Raw genomic sequence first — 21,270 nt, 5'->3', positions numbered from 1 at the left:
CGCGGCCCCGGGGCAGCGCAGCGGGGATCGCAGCCGGCTCCCCCGACACGGGGCGCACGGCGTCCGGCCAGCCCGAGGCCGGGGGCAAGCAGGGCGCCCGAGCCAGGCGAGAGCCAGGCACCCCGCGGTGGCCGAGCCACCATGCTGAAGATGGCCATGAAGATCAAAGCTCGAGCGCTGGAGAGCCAGAGGAAGACAGCGGTGGCCGCGGCCGAGGTGGCTGCCGAAGCTGCGGCGGTGGCTGCGGCGCTGGCCGAGCCACGCGCGCCGCGGAAGAAAGGGGACGCTGAGAAGCCCCCGAAGAAGCCGGAGCAAGAGGTGCCCCCCGAGAAGTTGCTGAGTGAAAGGGAGCGGCGGAAGATGGAGAAGAAGCTCCTGGAGCAGAGAAGAAAAGAAGAGAAGAAGAAGGAGAAGGAGAGGAAGAAGTTGGAGAAGATGCAGAAGAAGAAGAAGAAGGTGCCAGAAGTCCAGGAGGAGGCCCGAAACCCGGAGGGCACCGCCGCTGCCGCCGCCCAGGGCGCCGGCGTCGGGGCCACGAGTAGGATCTGGATCGAGTGGGACACGGACTCGAGCGACGAGGACGACGACGAGGGCGACGACGACGAGGACGTCGACGACGACCTGTTCGACGCCTTGCGAGGCTTCAGGGGCGCCGTGTGGGGGTCCGGGCTACTCCGGATCAGCGCGCTGAGCGCCCACCTGCCGCTCCTGACCTTCCTGCTCTTCACCGTGCGCAGCCCCGCGTGGGTGCTCGACTTCCTCCTGCAGAAGCGCCCGGAGCAGGGCCGCGGCTGCGGCTTCTTTTTCGGGGCGACCTGCTGCTTCCGAATGTTCCTGGGCTGCGCCTTCTTCTCCTTCGTGGGCGGCCGGGCCAAGCGCAGAGGCCGCGGGCGCCCCGGGGCCTCGGGCGCCTTCGGCCCGGGCCACGGCGCCCGGCGCCCGGGGCGCGACGAGCGGCTCGTCTAGTCAGACCCCCGCCCCCCCTGCCACCACCCCCAGACACCACCATCACTGTGCAGTGTGCAGTTTTTATTGAGCATGTGTGTGTGCGTTTGGACACATTTTCCTTTTCGGTTGCTCTGTCCTTTCTTCGTGCTCGCCTCGCTTTTTCCACGCTCCCTGCGCTCTAGCTCTCTCTGTGTCTCTCTCTTCTTTTTGAAAATTTTCCTAAGTCCGGGCTCCGGCTCGCGCTCCCTCCCCTTCCGCCCACCCCGGCCCCTCGGCGGCGCCCGCGGGAGCGGGGCGGGGGGGAGGGGGGCTCGGCCTCGGGGGCCGCTGGGCGACGCGGCCCGGGGGGTGGAGCGTTGGCGTCGTGCGAGGGGTCGTCACCGGCTCGGAGACGCCCCCTCTCCCCCAGCGGCCGGCCCCGTTCGGGCCCCGAGCCGGGGGGAGGGGGGCGGGGGGGGCGTCTCCCGGGCCCGTCCCGTCCCGGGCCGGGCGCGGGCGGAGGGAGCCCCCTCCCCGGCTGCCCGGGGGGCGCCTCCCTCCGCCAGCTCCCGCCCTCCCTGCCGCCGCGGCCGCCGCCGCCTCCTCCTCCTCCTTCCACCCCCCTCGCCGCCGCCGCCTCCTCCTCCCCCCGCCTCCCCCCGCCCGCCGCGGAGCTTTGGGTCGGGGCGGCGGCGGGGCCCCGGCCGAGGCAATAAGAGCGGCGGCGGCGGCAGCGGCGGCAGCAGCTCCCGCGGCTCCTGCTCTGGTCCGCCTCGGTCCGCGGCGGCCATCAGACCCCTCGGCTTCGGCGCGAGGGGCCGGCAGCCGCGCGCTCCGCTCGGTCCGCCCGACACCGCCCTCCCCGCGCGGCCCGCAGGCCGCCCCGCGCGCTCCTCCCCGCGGAGCCGAGCCCGCGCCCCGGCCCGCCCGCCCGGCGCTGCCCCGGCTCTCTCGGCCCGCGTGAGGCCGCCCGCGCCCGGCCCCGCCGCCGCCGCCGCAGCCCGGCCGCGCCCCGCGCCCCGCCGCCGCCATGGGCTGCCTCGGAAACAGTAAGACCGAGGACCAGCGCAACGAGGAGAAGGCGCAGCGCGAGGCCAACAAAAAGATCGAGAAGCAGCTGCAGAAGGACAAGCAGGTCTACCGGGCCACGCACCGCCTGCTGCTGCTGGGTAAGGGCGGGGCGGGGGGCGCCGGCCCCGGCCCGGCCCGGCCCGGGGGCCCCTCGGGGCGCCCCGCAGGCCGCGCGCGCCGAGCCCGCCCCCCGCCCCGGGCGCGCGCTCCCGAGCCCGCCGCCCGCCCGCCCGCGGGCGCCGTCTCCCGGGGGCGAGGCCGGAAGGGGGACCCCGGGGCGCCGTTGGCCCGGGCGGGGGCCCGTGGCGACGCGGGCGTGGGTCCCCCTCCCCTGGCCGCCCGCGCCCCGTGCCCCCCTCGCCCTCCTCTGCGCGCTCTCCTGCCTCTCCTTCCGCGAGGCCTACACGACGCCCGGGGTTTGGGTGCGTGTTGGGGAGGGGGAGGGGGAGGCCCGCTGGGCTCGGAGACTGCGACAGAAAAGAGGGTTTCGGGGACAGGAAATGGGGTGGCGGGGGGCGGGGGACCCGCCTCCGTGGGGTGTGTGATTTGCTGGGAGAAGGAAAGGGCGAGAGGCAGCCAGCCAGGGGGGCCCGCGGAGGAGGGGGCCCGCGGGGGGCGCGCCGCGGTGGCAAAGGGGGCCTCGTCGAGGGGAGCTCCGGCGGGGGACCCGGCCGGGGAGCGTGGGGGGGGCGGGTGACATCAGCCCCTCGGAAGGGCTCCGGGCGGCAAAGGTGGTGCAGCGAGGGGGAGGGGGCGCGGGCGAGTCGTGGCGCCGGAGCGGGGGGGCCGCGGAGGGCGCGCGGCGGCCGCTGGGCGCGACTTGGTGCGTTGCGAGCAGGACACACTGTGTGCGCGGAGCAGACGTGTCCCGGGCCGGGCCGGGCCGTGGAAGGAGCAGCAGGAGAATCGAATAAAATAAGGCCGAAAAAAAAAAATGGAGTTAGTACTCTAAGTGCCCAGTGAAGCCAAATGACACGTCATTTTACAGTATGACCTTTTTTTCCCCTTCTAGATATGCAGGCTTTTTGAAAAGCAAAGAAGAGAATTAATTGTAGCAGCTGCCGTCACCCCCCCCCCCGCCCGCAGCAGCGCCCCCCTAATAAACCATTAACACACATATTTTCCTGTTAGTCGGCCACATTGAGAGTGCTTTGTGAAAAAAAGGGAAAAAAAGACATGCACAAATCAGAACTGGAAAATGACATTTGTCTGTAAATGGCTTCTTGGTCTGGAAATGGCGTGGATTTTTTTTTTTTCTTCTGTCCTTTTCAAGGTGGGAGGGGGGCACTGAGAGCGTTTTAAGGAAAAGATTTTTCTTCCAGGTGGAAGGAGATGAGAATACATTAATTAGTTGTTTGTCAAGTGACGTTTGGTTGTTTGGTTTTGGGTTTTCTCTTTTGATTGCGGTTTTTCCTCTTTGGCCAAAAAAAAAAAAAAAGCGTTGGGGGGGGTTGTTAACTCTAAGGAGATGGCCTTTTCCCCCCTTTTTCTTAAAGGTGCTGCTTTGGAAAAATAAGTAAAACAAGAAGCATAAAAGAAATTGTTGAAATGACCAGAAGAATTACACAAGCATTAATTAGTATGGAAGTTTTCCACTTCCTTAGTAATTTGGCTGAGTTAATTTGTGAATTTGCTAGGTTAAGACTTAGTTCATGATCACATATCAACAGAACAGCTTGATTGTAGAGAATAAAATGTAAAGGACTGTTTTTTCCTTTGTGGTGGCGTCTGTTTTGCTTTTTTGGATGGGTCACGTCTTTGTTCTCTTGGGTCCAGATTTATGTAAAGCAGAAAATTATTAAGTGAAAGTAAGTCTCTTTGGTGTTACATGCACTTGCAATTACAATAATTAAATGGTATATATGTTGAGGTGTTGCAAAAATTTCTAAAGGTGGAACTATGCTATGTGAATATTAATGTGCACATAATTTGATTTCAAAGTATAAGCCTAGAAAAGTCTAGAATCTTTCCTAGGAACACTCTTGCTAGCTGAACACTAAAACAAGTGTGATGCTAATGGTACCTTAAATTTCTGACACTTACAGGGTGATCACAGTCTGCACTTAATTTGAGATGGTTACTCTGAACACACCTGGCATCACTGGGCTAACCTTCCCCAGGTGTCCTACTCCTGTTAGCATAATTCATTGAAGCCTCTGGCTCTGGAGTCTGCAGCACAAGCCAGTGCCACACATTTTGCATCTTTAAATGGTGATTCTCACCAAATGATGCCCCCCCCCCAAAGAGGAAACATAGGGATGCCCAGAAGCCTCCTTTTTAGTGTAATGACATAAAATTTGAGTGACTTACAGTACCACAAAAGCTCTTGCAGTAATTTTTCAGTCCAATTCTCTAATTTACTAAGTGTGGAAACTGAGGTACGGACCTGTTTGTGCCTGTAAAAGAGAGGCATTACACATTTTAACACTTTCGAAACAAGAATGTTGGAGATTCTGATTAATACTGTGTATTCGCTTCATGGAATCGCTTAATTGTGCCTTTAATATTTTAATTTATGAGAGTTAGGCTCATTAAGGTAGAATGTTTGCTTTGAAATCAATGTTTCTGTGGAAACTAATTTTAACTTTTTACAGATATTGATTACAGCCTGTGAAAAGGCAAGAGAAGGAGGAATGCTTTGCTCTCTGGGCAGTAAAACAAAACAATTAATAAAATTAAAAGTGAAAAAGGGGGCTAAAAAAACCAAACAGGTTTGTGTGGGCGGAGGACAAAAAAATTGTCCACTCAGGATTATTTGTTGGAGAGTATCCATTTGCAGAAACAGAAAATGAGCGAGTCCTCCCTCTAGCCTGGTGGAAGGGTGTTTTTTCCATAAAATACACGTTTTCACAAATGACAGGTGATTTTAAATGGGGCGTGTGCCCTTTTTAGCTCTGTTAGTTGGGAAGGGCTAGGAATCTTTGAAAATTCAGTGACTCCCAGGAATATTTTCCCTTATGATTGAAGTCTTACCCTTTTAACATGTTCATAGGGTTGTTCTCAAGCACTATATTTAATATTTAAACGATTTTCCAAGAAGGTGAGAGCAAATCGATGGTCTTCTATCCTTCCCGCCCCTCCCCAACATGGTGGTTGTATGCAGAGAGTTTATCTTTAGGAAAATAAAGTTTGCAGGAAAAGGGGAGGGGTGTGGAGAAGTGGATAAAATGTAATATTGTGAGGCTTAGGGGTTGGTTTTTAAGTAGCCCAGGGGGCGAGAACCCTGCAGAGAAAGCAGCCGCATTGAGAACATGGTGACAGGGAGTTGGTGCGTCAGTGCGTGATCTGGGGGTGCCTGCAGGCCCCGGGCATTGTTTGTGAATCCTGGGGTATTTTAACCACGAAACATCTGACAAACAATGAATTATGTGGCCATATACATTAACGTGTACACTTTTACCACTGAACGTTCATAGTTCAAAGATCCAGTTTCATAGTTTTAACTGCAATTTTCTTAACCCCCCTAATGACAAAATTGCGTCATTCTTTCTTTGCCCACTCCACAAATTTTAAAACAACCAAGAGGAAAATTTAAAAAAAAAAAAAAGGAAAAGAAAGAAACAAAACACCTAAACAAAGCAAAACCTTTCATTCTTGTTTGTTCTGATGGTGAAATGCTGCAGGTACACACAAAGTTGGATGTTTATTTCCTTTTCTCTGCGTCGAAATGTCAAGGAAAACTGCAAGCCTTGTTTGTTTTCTTGCGTGTTGCTTCTGTGGAGAACACGGCAGTCCTCTCTCTCCTCCCTGCCCAAAGTGTGTAAAATGCCTCCTTCTTAACCTGAGACTTACTTTCATTTTCTAGGTGCTGGAGAATCTGGTAAAAGCACCATTGTGAAGCAAATGAGGATCCTGCATGTTAATGGGTTTAATGGAGAGTAAGTGTCAAATCTGTGCCCAGGGCAGTCAGAGTAACACATTTTATACTAACCTTTAGGAAGTTTAGGTAGCTTTGGGGGGGCTGGGCAGCCAACGTCCACTTAATTTTTTTCAGCCTACCTATTAGAAAATCCAGGGAAGAGCTCTTTAGGGATTGTTTTCCTCTCCCTCCTGTTTTACTCTTTGGTGCAGCAACAGAGGGTAATGGTAATAATAATAAAGCCCCAGTGTTGGCCCCGTAACAGGGCTGCGGCAGATTTTGGTGCAGTGGGTCTCCGACACGGCTGGCACTGTCCAAGGCCACCCCTTTGCCTGGCAATGCTGACCACTGCAGGGACAGTTCCCCCCCTTCCCCCGGGACCCCCCCCCCCCCCAGCCTCAGCACATTTCAGCACTGTGCACCAGTGCAGGATATTTTAAACTATTAGGGAAACATTGTTTCAATAATATTCTCACAGAAAACAAAGTTGGAAGAGTCAGCCCTTGTTAATAATTCTTAGGGCCCCCCCCCCGAATTATCATGGGCAAATCATTGTTTCCGTTTTTAAAAATCGATAGTCTTGCCTAAAGAAAAACACATTTAAATGATGGAAAGGCTGGGAGTTAGGTACTTCCGGCCACACCAAGGGGCACTTTTGCCTTTGAAAAGTCCTTCAAGGCATCTTGCCTACAGGACAATGTAACAATACCGCAGTGAGAATAAAGGTGAAAAGAGAGTGCATCTATTAGGGATGTAAAAGGTAGGAATGGGGTCCTGCTTGCCATGAAGAATGCACGTCAGGGGCACAGGTCTCCCCAGCCCCCGCCTCTGGTTTCACTGGGCTGAGAGCAGTTAACCTCACTACATTACAAACACCTGAAGGCACTAGTTTGCAGTTACTAGTTGGTTCGCAAGCCTATTCCTTTTCTTAAACCTGGGTTCAGTTGAAAGTTGCATTCCCCTTTAGTTTCAAAAGGGGAGATTGAGTCAAAGGGGCATAGTTTAATTGTTATGCACCAACCCCCCCCAAAACAAACCAGTTTAAAAAAAAGTACTGTTGCCTGCTATGCACCAAGCACAAGGAAAAACAAAGATGAATTTTATCACCTTTCAGAGGTAAAGGAACTGCGCTGAGGGCAGCTCTCTATGGAAAATTCTAGAATTTCGTAGACCAGATAATGGGGGGGGAGAGAAAAGGATGACATCACCCATTACAGATGGACATTTTTGTTTAGGATGCGTTTTAAGCTTTAAAATTCAGAGGGATGGGCTATGTTACCAATTTTATGAATGGCTCTCCCGACAAGTTACCACAGTGCACATTCATGCTGTTAAGTAAGTCACGTTCACGTGTCACAAACCAGTTTCTGACAAACCCTTCAGTAAAGCCTTGTCACCAGAGATTGCCATCCATCAATTAAAACAAAAAACCTGAAACAGGCTTCTTGCTATGATTTTCTAATTTAATTTTGCATAATTTGCCCCCCTGCAACTTGCCGGGGAGCACTTCTTCATGAGGCTAGTTAAGCAAAAATAATTTGACCGTGTACCCTCTAGATAAATATTTTGATTAAAACTGGACGTGGCTCGCATTTTTAAAAGGATGCAGCAGCCGCTGTTTACCTTAACTCGGGTCTAGTAGAAGATAGGACATCCTTGAAATAGTTCACTTAAAGTTTTATTACTCTGCAGATTGCCCTAAAATTTTTTAATTTTTAGAGAAAGGATTCTCCTAAGTAAGCCCATCTGTAATGCAGACGAGGCATTTAAACCAAAACTTCTCTTTTCTATTTTCTTTTTTTCAAAAGAGGAAGCGACATTCCCAGTTTGCCTGCTTTGTAGAGGAAGCCATAGGTAATCTCCAAGGATGTTAAATTTAGCCCGTGAAAGTGACATACAGGGGAATTCTTCATGTGAGTCTAGAAACCTTATTTTTATCTCGTCCAACTGAGCCTTCTTTTTTCTTTTTCCTCACTGCGGTATTGCAACAAAAGCGGTTTCCTTCTCCACTAGGAATTCCCTGTGAAGTGGGGACATCCATCCACGAAAGGGTGTTTTGTGTTGTTCAGGGTCTCTCCCTCCTTGCTCCGTAAATGTGCGCTTTGTCAGGGCTGGGCTGAGCTATTACATTTGCCTTAACTGCCCGCAGCCTGCTGTGCCGAGTACATCTGCAGAGTAACGTGTCACATTAATCTGACCTTCAGAAATAGAGGTCAAATGCAGATTTTCCTAACTCAACGCTAACTCTCTTCCTTACGTTTGAAAAAAAAAAAGTGCCATTAACATTGGTTGAGCTAATAAGCTAATCAATTACAAAACCATGTAGACAGCTTAAGCCATCCTGCCCTTCCCACCTTCAAGGAGGAGTTCCTATCATTCATGAAGATTGGATTTTTTGGGGGGTGGGGGTTTGGTAATAGTAGGTTTTATTTTTATTTTTTATTGCCTCACGGTCCGGGCACACTTTAGATAATGACAGTTTATGGGGAACAGTTATTTAGAAATAAAAACAGGTAGTTTCCCAATTACAGAAAGGGAGAAAATTAATATTGCACTAGGAAATCATGGGCCAAAAGCACCCATGTCTATGCCTTTGGGTTCAGATACAACATGAAGACTGAGGTCTGGGACAATCAGGGGCCTTATGTGCTGCTCTATTCTCCAAAGAATTGTGAGATAGATCACTGCGTTAGCTCCCTGATGCATGTACATTCAGTGAAAGCAGGAGAAAATAATTATCCGTCCCTTCTGTACCCGACGGGAGTCTCCAGAGGGCTCTGCTAATACTGCAGCAAAGGTGTGGAATTCTTCCCTCTACGGCCTGCAGTCTCAGTACACATTCCAATTTAGCCAGAAAGGCGACCTAAGAATGAATGGGAGGCTGGTGGCCGTTTGTGTAGGAATGTAGAGAGGCTGTGTGGGGTTTTTGTGAAATTGCGGTGCCTTGCAGATTAGGTGAGCTTTCAATCTCTCTTTAAAAGGGGCGGCGAAGAGGACCCGCAGGCTGCAAGGAGCAACAGCGATGGGTAGGCACATTCAAAAACAGAAAAACTTTTGAACACACACATTTGACATACACGAAGATCATACTGGGAAACTGAGGACACAGAGACCCGGGAAGAAAGCCAAAGTCATTTAAGGGCCATCAGCCATCTTGGTATATGTTTGCAAACAACATGATTTCTTAACATTTCAGAGCAAGTGAAGTGCAAAACAAATTTTTTTTTTTTTGGCCATCTTTAAAGTATAATTCTGTCTGGCTGGGGGAAAGCTATAGGTTTCAGCATTAACAGTTTAGGATTTTGAGAATTGATGTTTTTCTATATTTTCCATATGGTTTCATTCCTCCCCCCACCCATCCCCCAGCTTTCCGTTTGAATTGGCTACTTGCTTTTGAAACTGGCTACTTGTTTTTAAAACTACTCAATTCCATCTACCCAGTGGTTGGTCTGATTTTAAAATTTCAGACATCCTCGGGAAAAAATTTTTTTACCTCTATTAAGATACGTGGTGCCACACCCTCCTTAATATTGGAGGAAAAAAAATGCTCGGCACCTTGAGGAAGAGGGAGGTCATTGTTGAGAATGATCTCGAAAAGCCTCTGGTCTTTTTAAAACTGTCAAATTTATTTTAATCCAAGGCACTACGTTATCGAGCGGATAGGAAATTAACGATGGCTTCCGTCTTTTCCCATTCATTATCAAATTATTTTTTTCTTCATTTCCTGCATCCGCACTGCCCATCACACGCGCACACACACGCACACGCATGCCAGGTAACCCTCTCCAAGCACTGCCTTGCGTATTCAGCATGCAGTGAGGGAGCAGCTGTCTCTCCTGAGAACATGCAGAGCCCACTGACTAGCCTAGGGCATCTCAAAGAAATAGCTCTGTGGCCTGGGAGGGGAGGGGCAAAGGATACTGGGGGGTCGGGACCAAGTAACTGACACATGTTTGTTCATCTGTTTTTTTTAGACAATATTACCCCTAGATGATGGCTTCAGTTTCTCATCTTCCCGGCTATGTCCTATCACACTTTGCATGCTGGAATTGCCCGTCTTAGGAACTTCTAATAAGAATACTATTCTGTTGTGGGGGGGAGGGGGTATGGGGCCCTACCACCTAACCTCTGAAGATAACTGGGGGAAAAAAAAAAACAAAAAACCAAAAAAAAAAAACAAAAACAAAAACAAAAAACCAACAAAAAAAGTAATCCCTAATTAACAAACATGTAGTGTATCAACCATCCAAGGCATCTATGTAAAAAGTGATTGACAGTTTACTGTACCAAAAGTTGGCATTTGAGAGCTCTGACACGTCCTTCTTGAACCACCTACTGTGTACTAGATGCTGTGCTAGACCCCTGACCCCTATTCATACCTAACAGCCTGCTCTTCTATCTGTGACTCTGTCCTACAAGTAAAAATAAGTATTAACATATGTGATAAATAAAAATTCTCTGCATGTCTCAGCAATCCCTGTATCTTGCGTCTGTCTTCTGTCTTTTGCCTGTCTTTTCCCACCCCCCCCCACACAAAAAAAAAAGACACAAAAAAAACAAAGATAAAAAGGGTATAGAACTTGGTATAACATAGCCTTCCCCTGATACGTAGCCGAAGTGGGGGACAGCGTTTAGAATTCAAAGGCAGCATAGAAAGCAGGCCTGCTCTGCTTTATGCATTGGGGGGTGGGGGGGGGCCCTACGATACCCTAAAAGTACCTCCAGCCCCCCTGTTTCAGTCCATCAGCATTCTAGCAGTTGGCATACAATCTGGCTTTGTTAAGTCGTTCAGAGACATCTGAGGAATCGTCTCTGAATGCCACAATCCATGTGACGTTCATTAAGCGATAGTAAAAACTACGATCCACCTGCCAGGCCCCAGAATACTGTCTCCATGTACATAGTCATTGCTTCCGTGGAGGAATTTTTTTTGTTTTAGTATTACACGCCCGAATTAGATTTTAGATTTCTATTTTAGCTGTTTTATACTTGATATACTCCCACACCTATTCACATACGTAGATGAATACTGAACACGTTCTCAAAATATCCGTATTTAAGACTGGAAGTGTTCCAATTATCATACTACTACTTAGACCAAAATATCAAGCTGAATGAAAGAACCAGGTTTCTGGAAATGACTTTTCTCTTGCTCTGTGTTCATTTGGGTAGTAAATACCCGGACACGACTCCTGTTAACTATTGTGGGACCATAAAACCAAAGGTTAACGGCTCTTAATACCATGCAAATGGAGTTTGTTTGTAATGAATGGGGATGGATTTGTCCCATGGGATTTTAACTTCGAGTTTCTGAGTGAACGTTAGGGACAAACACGTCCAACGTCAAAATGCCTAATTTAGACTGTAGCTTCAAGTCTGGGCGTGATGAGTAATTTCAGAAAGGTAGGAATCAGAGGAGTCCCACAGAGGGGTCAGGACACTGTCCCTTTAAATCTAGGGGGGGTTGCATGAAGAGTCTGGGGGCTTGGGGTGCGAGTCCCACACTCTTGGTTAGCAGCCCAGCTCATATGCGCGCCCGGGGATGCCCGGTACCACCTGTCGCCCCCTCACCCCAAAACGTGCACACCCCCAGCCCCTGATGAGGACAGCACCTCCAAACCAGCTCCTGATTGCGATGTGAGAGCGGCGGGGTCTCAAAGGCCAGTTTGGCCCGGACAGGGAGGAAATAAGATGCAATCATTCCGAAGACGAGGGCCCCCCTCCCCCCGCCGCCCCGCTCACGCCAAGGCTTGCTCATTTCAAAAGAATAAAATGGAAGGAGAGGCCAGGTTCTCTGGGGGCGGGGCTCTCGCGGGCGAGCACGTGACTGCCCCGCCCCCGCGGTCCCCCACCCGGGGCCGCCTCCCTCCGTCGCGCGCTGACCTCCCCGCTGGGCTGCGCTGGCTGTTAGCCGCCCCTGCGTGTCCTGCATGGATGTCCTGTCATGTTCTGCCCCGGAGGGGCTACGTGTTTAATTTCTACCTCCGTCCCACGACTCTTGGTGAATTAACCCTGTGAATATGTCAAAAATTGGGACGCTCCTTAAAGAGATGTCTTTAAAAATCCCAGCAAGAAAAACATAAGCTCTGTCCTCCTATCTCTGCCCCTCAGACCCTCCCTCCCTCGCCTCATGACGGTGCTGTCACGTCCCTGGGCCTAATGCTCAGTGGGTGTGTCGTAGGTGTGGGTCCAATCCCCTATCCCCGCCCCCCCCCCCCCCACACACACCCAAGAGGTGACCTCTGGGCAACAGAGGGACAAGATTTACACCCCAAGCAAACAGGCCCTTAACCCCTGAAAACACCAACCGGAGAATCTTCCCTGGCTGTGCCTGTGATGCAGGACAGTGTCTGGAAGACACATGGGGACAGACATAAGGTCAAGGGGCCCCAGAGCCGAAGCGCGTGGCCTTCACCTGTGGTCCCAGGGACCCTAAATGTGCATGGTTCCATGCGGACCACCCAGGCCTTCCCAGGTGCCCGAGTTAAAACCGAGATTAATAAGCAGCAAACCTGCTAACTTCTACTTGGGGTGGGGGCTTAACCGGGGGAACTGGGCCACACTGCCTCCCCCCCATAAGTCCCAGGTCATAAAGACTTCTGGGGGCAGAATCTCATTTTACCTTTTTCACATGGAGGGATCAATGTATATTAACATCATCAACTAGAAATGTCATCCACTGCTGCTGGCTGCAGTGACAGATACACAAGGACTAAACAAACAAACAGGGCCCCAAAGCCCTCGAATCTGTAATTAACACTGCCACCTGCATTTCATTCACTGGTTGTCCCTGTGCTAATCCAGTGACAGAGGACGCCCCAGGGCACACCTTGAACGTTTCCCCCTCCCAACCCCACCCCTGACACAGGGACACTAAGGAGGGCCGGTAGGAGCCTTTTAGGAAGTGCTGGTGTGCAGTGGGGGCCTCGAGAAAATGGAAGCACCTCTGCATAGTAGGGAGCCAGCCCCAACTTCTGGTACAGTAGCCTCCATCCTTATCTAGATGCCGACTCCATAATCTGCCCCCACTGGGCATGTCCTCGGGACGCAGTCCGGGAGGTTATCATCTGAAACCACCTTTATTCAGGAACCTCCAACCTCTGCACCGATCTGAACCCACCACTCCTTCGAGAACAGAATACTATTTTAGTTGGAAAGTCGTGATTGAAGCGACACTGTGAGTCAACGTGATGCAATATGATTTTTTTTTTTTCTTTTCAATCCCACTGTAGTGAGAAGGCCACCAAAGTGCAGGACATCAAAAACAACCTGAAAGAGGCCATCGAAGTACGTGCCTGGTCCTTTCTGTCATTCCTTTAGCCTCCCTTTCAGACCGCGCTGTCCCCCTGACCGCTTTGCTCCGTCGTTTTCAGACCATCGTGGCTGCCATGAGCAACCTGGTGCCCCCTGTGGAGCTGGCCAACCCTGAGAACCAGTTCAGAGTGGACTACATTCTGAGCGTGATGAACGTGCCGGACTTTGATTTCCCTCCCGTAAGCTAAGCCCACACCCCTCCCCACCCCACACTCCATCAGGGACACCCCCCGCATAGGCACACTGCCAGCAAAACCCCATTCTGTGCTATTGATAGGAGACAGTTAACTCCATAAGAATCCTTATTCTTTAACCAGCAACAACTCGTAATAATAGTCACGGGGGCTCTGGTCAAGATGGATGAGTGCCTGTCTATCCCCCCTTGTCAATCTTGGCTCACCCGTCCCCACAAGTAAACATCCCAGTTCAATACTACAACGCTCACTCTGTTAGACTGGAAATTTTTATGAGAGAAAAAGTCATGAGCCGTGGCAGCCTTAATTATTCCCTTATATACATCTTGTGACAAAGGAAACGGTATGTTAAGCGTGCCACACAAATGCTAATTGTCCAGCTAACTGAAAATACCCGTAGATGCCAAGGGACGCAGGAACGAAGTGCCACCTCGGAGTTTTGTAAATGGAAGATAGTCTCATTTTAAACAATTTGCTCTTGGGCTTTTATTAAGGTTTTTCTAAAATCAGTCCTTGCCTTGGGGCAAATGAAAAGTCTTTTCTCATTATTAAAAAGGAAAGAAAAGAAAATACCTCCACCTAAATCACAACCCCAGGGGTTGTCTTCTGTGCGCCCTGGCTGGCGTGCAGGCCTCTGTTTACGAAGATTTGTCTGCTCAGTAAAGAACTATTTTTAGGGAGCACAAAACTGCCCATGGCCCAAGCATATATGTTTTGACCCCTTTGCGGGGGGAAGAATAGTTTATAAGAGGGGAACAGGAAACAAGATGGAAAGATGGGCAAGTTTATAAGGCCCAGAAGGAAAGGACTTGTCTGCAGGGAAAACAATGACTTATTGTTGCCTTTTGTCAGGCTTTCGTGGGAATTTGTGTTTGTGTATTTTAAATGGGTTTGGCTGCAAACTTCTCCTAGGGAGGAAGCAGTATTAATAAGTATGGCTAGGTAAATTCTTTTAAATAGAAAAAAGTCAAGCAGCACACAGCATACATAATGCCAAGCAGACTTTTTCATGAGACGTGATTCTGTATTTCTGATAGAAGAAAGGCAGCCCATTAAAAACACACCAGGACAGTGACCTCTTGTGTTAACTTAACTTCGTGTTCCTGCCTACTTTTGACCCTCTTCTTGTTGCATTCACATTGCAGAAAAACCTCCTCTTTCCTTGGAAGGGACGATTGCCCCCATACAATTAGAAATGTTTTTACATTCAAATGAAACGTGAATCATGACCCCCTGCAATTGAAAACCACGCAGAGGTCATTCCTGTCTTCATCGACAGGCATTAACTGACAAGGTCACATTTGCCAGTGACTCCCGACCATAATATTTTTTGCTAAAATTCAAATTTTCCTGGAAGGAATATTTCGATCCCACCACACCTTCACACATGGAAAGGTCTTGTTTCCACATCGAATCATACATTGGCGTAGTCTCCCAATTCGCTTATAGTCCTCCTAGATCAACAGTTGGATGAAGAAACAAAGTTATCCAATAGTTTACTCTGGCCCCTCCCCCACTCCCGAAAAGATAGGATGAAACCTACCCAAGATCAAGACTAGTCATTCACAATAAGAGAACAGCTGAAGTCCTTCACGAATGCTCATTCCTTCGTTTGCCTCGGAATTGGGAATGCTCACACCCAGGGCTGGTGGCGGAGTGAACTCTGGTCTCACTGACTTGGAGCAGCTCCCTTGTCTAAAGCTTGCCGCTCATGTTCACTTTCAGGAATTCTACGAGCACGCCAAGGCTCTGTGGGAGGACGAGGGGGTGCGCGCCTGCTACGAGCGCTCCAACGAGTACCAGCTCATTGACTGCGCCCAGTAGTAAGTAACCCTGTCTCCACATCAGCACACGAGACGGGCCCACACGGGCACACGGAGAGCGTCTTACAAACCTCGCCTCCCACTTTTCAAGTTGCTTGTAAATGAGTTCTTTTCATAGAAGCCAGCCAGTTATTCCCACCTTCAGTTAGAAAGTTCTCGTCTGATTCCTTTGTTTTATAAAGCCCCTGATTGCACTTTTTAGTGCGGTGACATTGTTTTTATACAAACAAACAATGCCTGTTAGAGCAAAATGATAATTACCTGCAGTAAAGGGACGTTCATAATTAATTAGCTTGAAATAATTAATTGAATTGACCTCCAGGCATTTAGGGGGATAGGGCAGCGCTCACACTTTAGATCAGGTAGAAATATTCTATTGTATTGCTGTCATTTAAAAACCTGACAAAGAGGAAAAAGGAGGACAAAAATATGCCTTCCCCTCCTTGGGGGCTGAGAAGTTGCTTTGCTGTTTCCGCTCTCAGGTAAGTGACTGCAGGAGCTGCCAGAGTCCAATATTTCTAGTTCATCTAGCGTTGGGTGTCGTGTTGAATTCCATTTCCTGTCCTTATGTATTCATTCATACGGGGCCTTGATTCAAGGATGCTTCCCCTGTGGGGTCCTTGCTCTGTCCCTTCACGGGCTCTCTTCCAGTGGAGGTGATAACACAGCTGGAAAGTTGCCTTTTAAATAGTTTACGACCTTCCTTCTCCTCTACATAATATAGCAAATATGTGATGTTCAGAGCCATAAAAAATATTTTAAAGATACCGTTTGTTTGCTGATGTTGCACAAATGTACTAAGTGGTCTCAGTGATCATTTTCTCAAGTCGGATTGTCGTTTATGGCCGGGGGAAGGGCAAGAGAGATTTGTGATGTTTCAGCCTCTCTTATGTAGGTAACTGAAACTCACAAAAAATTCTGCTATGGAGAATATTAAGTAACCAGGACCAAGGTACCCGGCTGGCTCACAGAAAGCTACAGTTGCATGACTTAGGGCCCGCATGCCTGAGGAACTTATTGTGAAAAGGACTCAAATAAACAGGAGGGAGAGGTGACAGCACTCACACAGCCAACAGAAAGCGAGCTCTCCAGAATCCTGTTATTGACCCATCACACAAGCTGATGTTAGGGGCTGGGAAGCCTATCAGTTTATCTTTCCCTGGCCCTGCTCTCCCATCGGAAATGCATTTGATTATTTTCAGTTGTCACACATATAGCTATTTCGTGATGTAATATACAAGCAAATTTGTATATTTTTTCAAGGAGCAGAAAAACAGTGCATCTCGGCCAGTCCCTGTGACCCCCCCCCCCCAACCCCCACCCCTTCTTCAACAAAGTCCCTGATTTTCTCAAAAGTTTGAGCTTAAAGCTGGAAGTGCTAATTATAGTAACGCAAAACAAATGGAAATCCTGGAATTGTTTGCCTTTTGTGTTTGGATCCAAGTCAGAAGCACAGGTACAAGATTAGGAGGGTTTGACCATCCCAGTTTTGAGTGCTCTGGAAGGGGGCAGGGTGTGACAACTTCATTAATTAACAGTTCAGCCAGCCCTTTTTTTTTTTTTTTTTTTCTTCTTTTCTTTAATCTGACACCGTTTAAAAGTTTTTTGAGGTTGTTTTTGTAAAGCAACATTCAGTTACTCCTGCAACTTTATCTGAAAATGGCAACATTTGCACAGTTTATGGAAAGTTTTAAGGAAACTCCGAGAAAAAGAGAACATAGTTTGAATCTTATAAAATGTCTTCCCCGGCCCGATGATTAAGGCAGTCCTGCCTTTGCAGTGACCAACGTGTTGCTGGTTTAACTGCCTTTATGTTAAAGTTGAGCTCCTGGTACCTTGCCCATTTCTTAAGGTGCCTGTTTTTATTTGTTGAGCTGGGGTTTGGCTGGCCCCACTCCAGATGTCTCTCTCACAAGATTTGGTGCTGATGAGCTATTTATAGAACTGTGGTTCTGTTGCCATGGCAACGTGCTGGAGGCCAGGGCGGCTGGGGAGCTATTTCTGGCCTGGTGCTGTAATGTAAGACTGATTGGGCAAGTTAGTATATCCTCTAAGTCAGACTAACTTTAAACTGGTAAAAAGGAAGGAGGGGGGAAGAAAAAGACCAGAAAAAACTTATACAATTTCTTTAAATAGACCGTTCTCTCTTTATGATTTTCTTTTCTGATTAGACCACTTTACAACAATTCCAGACCCCTCCCCCCCAAAAAACTGGTTTTAACATTACCTTTCCAAGGTAATTAAATGAGTCCAGGCTTTTAGAAGTTATTTTTCCTAACAGTATATCTAGTGAGGCAACACAAGCAAGATACTTTTTTCTTTGGGAACAGTTATGGCTGTGCAGAGGGAGGTAGAAAACACTGCTTTTCCCTGTAAAGCTTTCTCATCAGTAAGGATGGCCCCTGAGACCTGCACCACCCCAACCCCTCCACTGTGTGTGCTCCCTGCCCAGATAGGGGCCCCTACCTGGATGGCCAGTGAGGTTTTCTGAAAACTCAGTTTAATATCTGCGCTGTTCTATTTCATGGACCAAGCAGAACGGAAGGGAACTTTGTGTCTGTTTCCTGTTCAGTGTGGTAAGGGCCAAAAGGGCCCCTTCTTAAAAGAAGGAAGGGATACCCTTTCTGAGTAACTCAAACAATCTCATTTTCATTAGTCCCTTGGGGGAAAAATCCTTGCTGCTTTTAAGTGTGCCTTTTTTTTTTTTTTTCATTTTTAAAAAAACTGCATGACATGGAATGGTACAGTTTTCAAACTGCTTGCCATTTTTGTCAAAGCCTAACAATTTGAAATTTTGAATTTTTTACTCCGTCGTTATCAAGTGACACAAAATCACACCTGATTCCGGGCCCTCAGCTAAGTGATGTGCACAGGACCAGCCTTGTAAAATTAAAGTAAGACCAGAGCCCCGCACGGGCCTGTGCGGTACCTGAGAGCCCACCCCTAGTTCCTGATTGCTAGACCTACTGGCCAGCCAAGTACATTTAAGTTAAAGAGGATTTAAAGAGGCTTTAACCGTTCTAAGGCGTAAGTGTGGTCATAACCATCACGAACGCCAGCGAACTTCCCGCTGACCTAATGCCCTTTAATTGTGGAGTGGTCATTTCCACTCAGCTAGACTTTGCAGAGGGGCAGTAACAGTGGGCAGAGTGCCACGTGCACGTGGTCACCCCCGTGCATCTTTCTTTTCCTCCCAGCTTCCTGGACAAGATTGATGTCATCAAGCAGGCTGACTACGTGCCCAGCGACCAGGTATGCATGCCTTCTTAAGAGCAGAGGACACGGAGCCCTCATTCCAACCTAGTTAAGAGTTTTGTTCCAGATTGGCAATTTATGACGTTTCGGTTGGTTTCGGTGAGACTCCTTTGACCTAAGGTGTTGTTTTAGGACCTGCTCCGCTGCCGCGTCCTGACTTCTGGAATCTTTGAGACCAAGTTCCAGGTGGACAAAGTCAACTTCCAGTAAGTAAATGGTTCCCTTTAAAAAAAAAAAAAAAAAAAAAAGACTTCTTGACGTCCCCTCTGGCAGGGAGTGCGGTGGACCAGTGTCGGCCTTTGGAGTGACCAGGTGTCATCTCTCCACAGCATGTTCGACGTGGGCGGCCAGCGCGATGAACGCCGCAAGTGGATCCAATGCTTCAATGGTACGGAAGCCGTGGGCTTCTCTGCTCTCTAAGGACATTTTGCTCTTTTAATTGTGAAGGAGCATTTTCTCTCTAACGTGCATTGTGCTTGCTTTCTCGTGCTGAAGATGTGACTGCCATCATCTTCGTGGTTGCCAGCAGCAGCTACAACATGGTCATCCGGGAAGACAACCAGACCAACCGCCTGCAGGAGGCTCTGAACCTCTTCAAGAGCATCTGGAACAACAGGTGTGTGCAGCGACCCCCCCGGTCTCCTCCCCACTGAGCTCCAGGTGGCCTGTTTGCGTGGTTAATGTAAAAGAATCTTGTGCAAGTTCTTGTGCAAGCATCTCAGACCCCCTGCAGAAGGAATGCTTTCTTTTCCTGGGCGTTAAACCTGCGTCTCTCCTCCTCAGATGGCTGCGCACCATCTCTGTGATTCTGTTCCTCAACAAGCAAGATCTGCTCGCTGAGAAAGTCCTTGCTGGGAAATCGAAGATTGAGGACTACTTTCCAGAATTTGCTCGCTACACTACCCCTGAGGACGGTCCGTGTGGCCTTCTGTGGTGGATTAGTGCCCATCGGTCCTGTGGGGTCTTGTAGATGTTACATATTTCTGTTCTGGATTTTAAAAATGAACCACCTCTAAGAACAGAACCCCCCCACCCCCCAGCCACCCCACTGCACCATAAGGGATCTGTAGGGGGAGCAGAAGAACCTTATCTTAATGACTTAAGTAACAAAGTGTTTATATTCTTTGCAGCGACTCCCGAGCCCGGAGAGGACCCACGTGTGACCCGGGCCAAGTACTTCATTCGGGATGAATTTCTGGTGAGTAGAGACTGTCTTTCCTTCCCTCTCTCTGCTTGTTCTCTTATTCTTAGGGGCGTACGTTTACTTCATTCTAAATTTGGGGGTCAGACCATCCAGTTCTTCAGTGTTATTTCCCCTATAGCCAGTGTGAATCTTAGCCTTTGTGCCCCTCGACTTGGGTTTGTTTTACCGTAACATCAATAACTGGTGAGCAGTCCTTGCTAGATAACCCCACTGCGGACAGGGGGAGTTACTGGAGAGGCGGCACTGACCGAGTTTCTCTCTGTGCCCACAGAGAATCAGCACTGCTAGTGGAGATGGGCGCCACTACTGCTACCCTCACTTCACCTGCGCTGTGGACACAGAGAACATTCGCCGTGTGTTCAACGACTGCCGTGACATCATCCAGCGCATGCACCTCCGTCAGTATGAGCTGCTGTGAAAAGGGAACCTCCAAATTTAATTACAGCCTTAAGCACAATTAATTAAAAGTGAAATGTAATTGTACACGCCGTTGATCACCCACCATAGGGCATGATTGACAAAGCAGCCTTTCCTTTCCCTCAAGTGATTTTGCGAAACCCCCTTTACCCTTCAGCTTGCTTAAATATTCCAAATTTAGAAAGCTTAAGGCGGCCTACAGAGAAAGATAAAGAAAAAAAAGGCCACAAACGTTCCCTCTCTCTTTAAGTAACATAACAGCAGCAAACAGAAATAAAGACATAAAAGAAATAAATGAAACAAATGAAACAAATGAAATAAATATTGTGTTGTGCAGCATTACAAAAATCAAAATAAAAATTAAATGTGAGCAAAGCATGTGACGCCCGTGAATCATTTGCGGTTTCGAGCAAACACCCATTGTTCCGGGTGTTTTGACTGCATCAGAAGTTGGGAGGCTTGAGGTGACAAGGCCCCAAGGTTATGAGTGGGTATAAAATCTTGCCACTCTATGTTTTTGTCGACCTAATCCTGGGTTTCTGAAAACAGTTTGCAGACAATACAAAATGTCCACCCCGCCCTCCTCCCGAACCCATGCCCCGCAGAAAACCACTAAGCCCCATCAAAAAATTCTGTACTTTGACCATTGCCGCCCTCTCCAAAGATTCCACCAACTTAGAGCCTTATATATTGTCTCACAGTGTGCCTGCTTACCTAGTCTCCCCAAAATAGGTGTTTGATTTTCAGCTCTCTGGCCAGCATTAAGATGGGGACTCGGCTTGGGGGAGGGATTTAGGAATGCAGTTTCAAATCAAGAAAAGTAGAGTTAGTCATGACATGGTTACAATGCATATTAAGTCATCACAATGAACACTTTAAATCTCAAAATTTTGTCAATTATATTTCAGTAAAGCTGGTTGGGGGGGTGGGGTGTGAGGAGGAATAAAGCTGGTACAAAGCTATCAAATAATTAGAAGGAAATGGTGTAGCAATTTGGGGAAAAAGTTAAGCTGGATCCCTACCCCATTCCATACACAAATGAACTCAATGTGGATCACACACATCTATTTAAACACAAAATTTACTTTTAAAATGGCCGTTTTTACAATTAAAACCTTGGTTTGTAGAAGGCCTAAGTATTACCTAAGATTAAAAAACCATGAAGGGGGGTGGGGAAGGACGGTACAAAAATTAGTATCAACTGTG

At 48.8% G+C, this 21,270-nt stretch overlaps 1 protein-coding gene across 14 annotated transcripts in view; it reads left to right on the top strand.

The window, feature by feature from the left end:
- Positions 1–20,439, top strand: part of GNAS (GNAS complex locus) — a 53,893-nt gene extending 33,454 nt beyond the window's left edge. For 5 of the 14 annotated variants that reach the window (XM_057700838.1, XM_057700837.1, XM_057700835.1 and 2 more), the window contains 12 exons: positions 5,804–5,876; positions 8,839–8,883; positions 13,090–13,144; positions 13,231–13,350; positions 15,091–15,188; positions 18,386–18,440; positions 18,576–18,649; positions 18,773–18,831; positions 18,939–19,059; positions 19,227–19,357; positions 19,574–19,641; positions 19,919–20,439. In XM_057700838.1, the coding sequence (XP_057556821.1) occupies positions 5,804–5,876; positions 8,839–8,883; positions 13,090–13,144; positions 13,231–13,350; positions 15,091–15,188; positions 18,386–18,440; positions 18,576–18,649; positions 18,773–18,831; positions 18,939–19,059; positions 19,227–19,357; positions 19,574–19,641; positions 19,919–20,065 (1,046 nt within the window). In that variant the 3' untranslated portion in view covers positions 20,066–20,439. Of the gene's footprint in view, positions 1–1,601; positions 2,097–5,803; positions 5,877–8,277; positions 8,281–8,838; positions 8,884–13,086; positions 13,145–13,230; positions 13,351–15,090; positions 15,189–18,385; positions 18,441–18,575; positions 18,650–18,772; positions 18,832–18,938; positions 19,060–19,226; positions 19,358–19,573; positions 19,642–19,918 lie in introns of those variants that run through there. The other 9 variants (XM_057700834.1, XM_057700847.1, XM_057700841.1 and 6 more) reach the window with 8 other exon arrangements.
- Positions 20,440–21,270: the final 831 nt, after the last annotated feature.

This window comes from Hippopotamus amphibius, chromosome 12, assembly GCF_030028045.1.
Source record: "Hippopotamus amphibius kiboko isolate mHipAmp2 chromosome 12, mHipAmp2.hap2, whole genome shotgun sequence".
Taxonomy (NCBI): Eukaryota; Metazoa; Chordata; class Mammalia; order Artiodactyla; family Hippopotamidae; genus Hippopotamus; species Hippopotamus amphibius.
Note: the sequence above shows the minus strand (reverse complement) of the source record. Positions and strands in the feature narration are given on the sequence as shown.